Source organism: Syzygium oleosum, unplaced genomic scaffold (genome assembly GCF_021117445.2).
Source record: "Syzygium oleosum isolate NSW1041296 unplaced genomic scaffold, Sole_v2.1 Sole_v2.22, whole genome shotgun sequence".
NCBI classification, from domain to species: domain Eukaryota; kingdom Viridiplantae; phylum Streptophyta; class Magnoliopsida; order Myrtales; family Myrtaceae; genus Syzygium; species Syzygium oleosum.
The window spans coordinates 2,265,759-2,273,943 of record NW_026607506.1 but is presented as its reverse complement, the minus strand read 5'-3'; the positions used below and the strand labels follow the sequence as shown (position 1 = coordinate 2,273,943).

Genomic DNA, 8,185 nt, shown 5'->3' with positions numbered 1-8,185 from the left:
CCCTCGGGATTGAGCATATGTGAATTTGAAGAAGTATTTGCCTGGCACCAAGAAAGAAAGGCAGGAGCAACGACTCTCTTGAATGGATATGTCGTAGAAGTTGCTGTGTAAATCATATTTAGCTACATGAACACGTGGATAACACTCTCAATGCAGTTACGGGTGCATTGAGACTCGGAAATTTAACGTCATAGGCCAAACAGAGAGAATGCATTCAGTATATCAGATAACATATAATCAGATAGTCAACAGTGCACTGATCTAACGATGTGGACAAATGAAACACAATAAGCACACAGGCATTACAACTTTGAAAGTAATACTTATTACGCCTAAACCGGATGTTATAAAAGCATCTTCAAGCGTCTCATGTAATTTTACAACAAGTCTGAAGGCTCATAGAAATAAGGCTATTTACAGGTTAGATAGGAAACCTAGTACAGGGATCTCAACCCGACATAGTGAAGAAGAAAGACAACACTTGCTCAATCATGCATTTTTAGGATAACAAATCTTATGCATGATTCCCGCAAATTATTTTAACCCCTCTCCGGAAAAAGAGGAAAAGCTAGCCTATATGTTAAAAGAAACTACAGAACCATCGTAATGAAGTACAGCAGCATCGGGATGAAGTACCTTAACACACAGCAGGTGAGACAAAACAACTGAAGAATGCTCAAGAGTACACCTCTAGATTGCCAACAGCAACTTCGGGATGGTAATGGAGCATTTCCTTCCACATCATCTCCCTTATCATCTCTTCCTCCAGATCTTCATCAACATCTAAGTCGATGGGAACCTGTGCAGGAGGATTGCAGTTTGGATCATACAGCGGTGACATGTACGGGTGTTGGAGAGCCTCAGTGACACCGATGCGCTTCGATGGGTCGAAAATGAGCATCTTTTGCAGGAGATCAATAGCCAGAGGATGCGCATTAGGGTAAAGACGGGATAATGCAGTCCCGGGGGAATATGGGAGAGACTTTATGAACTTTCTCGCCTTTGGGTTGTCGATAAATTCGATATCCTCCTCTCTTTGGCTGCCGAGGACATTGATGATCAGTTTGAGTTGGTTAAGGCACTCGGTACCAGGGAATAATGGCTTACGACCAAGAAGCTCGGCGAAGATACATCCGACAGACCACACATCGATGGATGTCCCGTAGTTGTCGCAGCACAGAAGAAGTTCTGGGGCCCGGTACCAGCGAGTGACCACATACTCGGTCATGAACTGTCCCTTCCCATTGCTAGTTCGTGCCAGCCCGAAATCGCAGATCTTGAGGTCACAGTTTGCATTGATGAGAAGGTTCCCTGGCTTCAAGTCTCGGTGGAGAATGTTCGCTGAATGTAGATACTTCAAGCCTCGGAGCAACTGTGAATTTGAAAGAAGGAGGGTGCAAATCACGTGAGGGAAAGAAAAGATAATTGGATTGGCAGTTTAGCTTCATACAATCATTAGTAGAAATTCCAGATGGAAAGCAATATCATCGAAATTCTCACTATTATAATACAATCAAAAGACATATTTGGATTGCTAATTTTACTATGTGATTAAATCCATACTAGATAAAAGAAGAGCAAGTAGCATAATGACATTTACAAATTTTCAATTAAACGATAAGATTTAGGAGTTAAGTGGTTCTTCCTCCCGTCGTTTTGCCACGATATCAACAGGTTGCACAAACTATGCATGCGCATTTTTCAACACCAAGATTGTCCATTTCTTTTACACAATTCGGAGAAGCAAAATAAGTTGTTGAATATTTTGTACACAAGCTCAAGAAGTCAGAGTGATCATTTGGCTTAAGTTCATCTCTTACAATTTTCCAATGTTTTGCTGCACTGAGGAGGCATTAAGGTGTGACCACAGTAGGTGCAGAAGTGCTAGGGAGGGAAAGTTAAGCCCGCCCTGTTGAAGAAAACTCCAGAACGCTATAGAAAAGCAGTCCCAGAGAAGTCATACTTGGGTTTGTATCTCCAGCATACCTCACAGAGACATGAGGCTAAAACCAGTCTCCCAACTTAATCATCCTGGCTTGTGGACTCATCTAAGCCTTACATTGACCTTACAGATAGAAGTAGATAAAACCAGTAGCCTAAAATGGGGTTTCGACCGACTACAAAATGCAAATATAATTTTCCATGAAGCAGTTAACTAACACAACCAATGGCCCTGGGCAATAGTATCCGTGCGTCATTGCGGCAAAACTAAAAGATATGTGGTTATCAAGAGCGTATGACTTTCGTTGATTGCATTGGACTTTCGGGTTTTGACGAAGCAAGTTATCACTGCAGCTAAAAAAGCACCTCAAGACTAAGTAGTAAATAGTGTTGAGGTGGATATTCAAGACAAGAGTGATTCGGTAATCCCGAGAAAAAGTTTGTGGATGCCAAATCCAGTCACCACTTCCTCATTCTTCAAACTAACTCGTTGCAAGGTCAAACTTAGTACGCCCATGAAGCCAGCCAACAAGAAGGATGACTCTCATAATGTGAAAGGTGAAAGAAGATTAAAAGCCGGACACTGTTAACTTCCACAACTGCATATTTACTGTATAAAAGAATTTGCATATTCGACATGAACAACAAAAGCAGCCTAGGGAGCCACTTACTGGACAATATGCAAATCACAATGGTGGTAAATGTCCATCTCAAGATGCCCAAGGCAACAACTTTGTTTTTTAGTGAAGATCCAAACAAAAACGAAACTTTATGTATATCCCATAAACTTTCAACACCTCGATAATTCATGCCATGACAAAGTAACATTTTACAAAAGGATACCTGGAAGAGGAAATATTGGCAGTGGTCATTTGTAAGTGTCTGAGAGGATTTGATAATCTGGTGCAGATCTGTGTCCATGAGCTCATACACCAGATAAACATCTTTGAAACTTTTCCTTTGGATAGGCATCATGACATCTTTCAAACCGATGACATTCTCATGCCGAAGATGCCTGAGAAGCTTTATCTCGCGCAAAGTTCTCAGCGCATCGACCCTATTCTCAAAGGCATTGTGTATCTTCTTTATCGCCACCTTCTCGGTGGTTTCTCTGTTCACAGAAGAGCAAACAATGCCATAGGCTCCTCGGCCAATGGGCTTGATGGGCACGTACTTTGTGTCAATCTCAAACAAGGTCTGCCACATCGAGTAATAGTGCTTTCCCTCGGAATAAACCCCATTTGGTGGCTCAACTGGTGTTGCCATTTGCCTGCAAGCCAAGCATGGATGAGTCAAAACATTAATTCTCACTTACAAGGAATCCTGAGAAAGTGGCATGCGCAAGTGACCTCTAAGAACATTGGCATGTAAAGCAAGTCATAAACTAGGGACCACTTTAAAATCCGGAGACAAATGCATCTCTGCTCAGCCATATTAGCCAGGAGAAAACCGAATTCAATAACAAAAACACAGGGTCCATTAAGGCAAATCTAAATGCAGATGAAATCAAGACGACAACACATTAACCCGGCACTAGAACGAAACATGGAAGCCTTTTGATTCAAGAACAAAATTGCAGTTTTTTCTACCTAGGAAATTCATTTTATCTTTTTTCCTTTTTTATTTTATTAATATTAGTGATAATATGCTTGATGCTCAGCAGACTTGCGATCACATGAAACACAGAAACAGTGAGACTAGAGCACCAAATTAGCAATAGCCCAGTTGTTGCAAACAGCAAAAGACCATGATTAGTGAAGAATTTCGAAAATTACAACTACATGAAAATACTAAAAAAGGAAATCTATCACCTTGAACCCTTAAACTTTCTACTGGTTCTTTATAAATCCGCGCTTCGCTTCTGAATCCCATGCTTCAGACCCCGCAAAAAAAAAAAAAAGTTCTCCGGAAAAATTAAAAGCAAAAATTAACGTCTAACGAGCGGATTCTCCAATTCAGAAGCGAATCCAGAAGCTCATAGCAAGAAGAGCAAACAAGAAGAAAGAAAGAACGAAAGAAAGACTTACTTTTTATGCGATCTTCGCAGCAAGTTCAAAGAACGGAGTCAATCTTGCTTCGACCCATCATCGGATCCCGCTCAGTCTTGCTCCCAGCAGCCTCAAGAGCTCTCGTTCTTGCACGAATTCCGACAGAAACAGATGCCCAGATCGCGACTTCACGCAATCATTCCGGGAACGCGCATTGGGATCTGTTGCTTTCGAGGGTAATGTTTGTCAAGCGATGACCCCTACGGATCTATTCTAAACCAAACAACGAAAAAGAAGGGGCTTTTTAATCTGGGATTCGTTATCTCGTCGCGGTTAGACCCAGCAAGCAAGGTCCGTGACGAAAGGACGAGCAATTATTGTTTATCAAGAAATGGGTGATTCCCGGCTTTCTTTATTGCGATTAAACGCTCCACTCCTCCGGGGCCGAACACGCGGGCTTCGCTGATGCAACTGTAACACGATTTTCTTTTCTTTATTTTCCCTGTGGGTCCTGCTTCGGGCATGGAGGTTGGTTCTTGTTTTGTTTTTTTCGGGCTGGATAGGGTGGCCGTCGGAGGAGGAGGAGGAGCCGAGACGACGGCGGCGGCGGCGTCGCCGTCACCTGAACGGCGTTTGTGTGGATAAGAGGGGGAGCATATTCTCCTCTGAGCTGCTGGATTCTTACGGGACGGGGACACTACACTTATCTTGTATCGAACGAGGCACGTTTGTCTCGTTTTACCCCCTTTGTGTTTTTTTAAGGTTAGAAAGGAGGCGTAAAAGCCTTGGGAGAAAAGATGAATAGGATGGGACAACCTGTGGACATGACATTGTCCGTAAAAAACGAAACTTTCACTCTTGCCAGTTGATAAGGATTGAGAGCTGAGAAGACCCAGATGAGGCCGGCGTAAACAGACGGGGAGAAACGGTCTTGTTCCGACACCGAATTCATGGACCCCGAAGGTGTCACAGCCGTCCATTACACGGGACACGCGCATGGAGATGGAGTCGATGTAATCGCTAATCACGACGACCGCTGATAGTTGGGATGTGGTGCACAATTCCTATTAACAGGAAAGCATAGGAATTCCGCACTTCGATGAGCAAATAGGGGTTCGAGGGCCGCAGGCGGGCTTTTATAGTTTGGATCCGTATTTTATTGGTAGTTTGAGCTTAGGCCTGTGAATAACTGCTGCCTATATATAATCTATTTCTGTTATAATTGAGAATTGTAACAGGGAAGCGAAAGATGCTAATTACACTGGAATCCTCTGGTGGGTGTAGCCTTAGTTCAATGGTGAATTGGGATATTTCTTGCGCCTAATTTCTCTTTCTCGTATTTATTCTCTATATTATTGTGTTTGTGCGTCTATGGATCGGGTTTAGATAAGAATTTTCCAATCGTAAGGCGGCTCCTCTCCAAATGCCATGATTTGCTAGCAAAATCTTTTTATCTTCGGCTAAATAAGTCCGAACGTGTTAATGGGTGAGTTAGGCCCATGAGCAACTTGAGCTTGAATCACATTTTAAAGAAATGAAATAATGATCTTGACTTAGTCAACTTTTCTTGATCTATTCAACTTTCAAGAGGTCAAAGGTTTAAACATAATGTGATATCATTTTGACCGTCGTCTTTGGCCTCAACTCAATTTCCAACACGTTGAAAAGTCATGCTTAGCGTAGTCAAACTTATGACCTCCCTGTGTAGCCCAGACAAAAGGACCTTTCTCACTGGATCAAATTCAGACAAAATTAATTTCGACTCAAATCGAACTTTTTTATTTGTAGCTAGCGTGAATCCTTCTAATAGCGCTAATGAGGGTCACTCCGCCGATCGCTCCTCTCCATCTTTTTACTTATCGAAGATTCATATAATTGCATGTCATGAAAACTTGAAGTTTGATTTCTTTACGCGCGTTAGGTTATCCCAAATATTGCGCATGTGTGTCTCTGGCGAGCCACTAAGTCCGGTATAACGATCATTCTCTAAAATTAACGGTGTAATTATTCTTGGAGTATAAAAACATTCACTACAAGTTATTCTTTTCTTTTTCAATTTCATCGTGATTGCCCAATTCTATCTCTTTTTCATTTAGGTTGTGATTGTGAACATCAAGAAATTTTCATTCGAAAGTTCCAAGATGAAACTACCATTTTGCTTAGAGAATGTAGCGCCTTTTCTATTGAGTTCTAGTATCGGTAGTTAACTTTTATTTACAGTTGACATCTAGAATAATTTACTATTTGCAAAAAAGTAATTACTCTCTCTCTCGTATTCTTTAAAGAAATAACTAGTGTTGAGGCTCGTTATTTGCGGCTTGAAGTAGGAATGTACGGTAGGAACACAATGCAATGCTTTCGCTGAAATCCGCGTTGGAGACGCTAATGGACTTTGCACAGCTCTTGCTGCTTGTGCCAAGGCTGCAGCAATGGTGGCTTTTGCGGTCGTGAGCATCTCTGCAACTGAAGTCCTGAATGTGGAAATGCAGATTGTTCTCATGCTCAATCCTGATTATTCTTTCTTGTCAAACAGTTTGCATTCCTGATCTTCAGCTCGAGCTATCGCTAATCAAAATGCCGGGTCATGAATATCGGTAACGCCAAACCTGACGAGTTATGTCGATTCTTGCAACATTTCTGTGCACCAGCGAGGCATTGTCGTTCTTAAAGCAAACAACCGAGATTCGTTCTAATCGTTCTCTACCTCTCTTATCTTGGCATTCTTATTGTAGATTGCAAGCTGCTCGACACAGTACATGTTTCTCGTACTAGTCACGACAGCATACAACTTAGCGTGTGTATTGAAAATGCTCTTGTATTCATTCTGTTCCGTTGTTTCGCTTTTTCAAGTGAGTGATCACTAGCTCTTTCTGGCTTTGTTAAATAGGTCTGCTATCTGTTAAAACTTGAAATGTTAAACAGGAATCCATCTGATAAGCTAAGCTATGCTTGTTCACGGTGAGCATAATTCTCACGAAATTTAAAATAGGTTGTCCATCGGAGGCTAGTGTCGCAGATGCCTATTTCAATCAGAGATCAGATGAATGCTCGAGATACTGTTTTGCAATCTTGCGATCCTTTCCTAAGTCGTGAATTGGAGAGCTTAATTGCGACAGACCTTTCATTCGGAAAAAAATAAATATGACCCATCATTCGGCAGGCACATGTCTTACTTGGCAAATGGTGTTGTCACTTTGTTGAGTTTCACAAGCATAAAATAGGGAAGATTCGGCTAAAGGATGTAGTGAACAGAACTTAGGCAAAGCCACGTATCTCTAATCTGTAAAAAAAAGCAGGTAGTCCAATTCAATTGAATCATATCTTAAAGTTAGCTAAGGTCTTGCGTTTCATCCTAAGCTCAAGAGATAGATAACCGTCTCTATGTATGAGGAATTAGGACTGTAAAGCAGTCACAAGCTAAGAAAACTTAATCATTAGCGTCTCTATGTTAACAATAACAAGCATCGGTAGCCTGAAGCAAGATTTGGAAGCCTCATGAACAATCGTTAGAGGAACGGGAGTACAACAAAAGGATTCAATGTTCACTGCTGCCGTTGCTCTGCATCAACTCTAAATGCCTGAAAAATCTCCTTATGCGTTGTCACTTGCTGCATGGGATAGGATGCACGATCTAGAGGACACAGTGCCACTAGATCTTTCTTCTCATAGACTTTTACAAGTAGTTTTCGCCTCAAGCGGATGCATCGAAGTAGGCCCAGACCAGGCAGAATTTGATAGGCAATACCAACCTGTAACACCATAATAGATGAGATATATCACATATATGAACCCTGCATACAAGATTTCGGTTGCTCCACTCGATCTCGTACAGGAATGAATTCTTCGAGCTCTCTATACAATGGTATTTCTAAGCTGCTCTTGCACTTGAGTTTTGGGAGATCGCTGCTTCAAGTTATTGTGGACGTGGGACTAGAAAGAGCATGACATCAAAATATCGGGTTGCATTTCTGGGTGAGATGTTTCTTGTTCTAGTTAAGGAATATATGCCTTGGAGCTGAGATGGTTACTAGCAGGCAGAATTTGATAGGCAATACCAACCTATAACACCGTAATAGGTGTGTTATATCACATATATGAACCCTGCGTATGAGATTTCAGTTTCTCCACTCGATCTCGTACAGGAATGAATTCTTCGAGCTCTCTATTCTATGCCACTTCTCAGCTGCTTGCACTTGTGTTTCGTGAGCTCTATCTCTGCTTCAAGTAATTGTGGACGTGGGACTAGAAAAAACGTG

At 41.7% G+C, this 8,185-nt stretch overlaps 1 protein-coding gene across 1 annotated transcript; it reads right to left on the bottom strand.

The window, feature by feature from the left end:
* Nucleotides 1-302: 302 nt before the first annotated feature.
* Nucleotides 303-4,581, bottom strand: LOC115669871 (mitogen-activated protein kinase homolog NTF3). The gene is made up of 3 exons (XM_030591020.2): nt 3,969-4,581; nt 2,785-3,211; nt 303-1,372 (listed from the first exon to the last, which is right to left on the bottom strand). Exons 2-3 carry the CDS (start codon nt 3,205-3,207, stop codon nt 677-679), a joined length of 1,119 nt encoding a protein of 372 aa, XP_030446880.1. The 5' UTR covers nt 3,208-3,211; nt 3,969-4,581; the 3' UTR covers nt 303-676.
* Between the last annotated feature and the right edge of the window lie 3,604 nt (nt 4,582-8,185).

What these genes read in the sequence shown, in the direction of transcription:
- LOC115669871 (XM_030591020.2), bottom strand. Translation starts at nt 3,207, where the DNA reads ATGGCAACACCAGTTGAGCCACCAAATGGGGTTTATTCCGAGGGAAAG. An exon ending in GCCAATATTTCCTCTTCCAG is followed by an intron (nt 1,373 to 2,784) that starts GTATCCTTTTGT and finishes TCAAATTCACAG; the next exon opens with TTGCTCCGAGGCTTGAAGTA.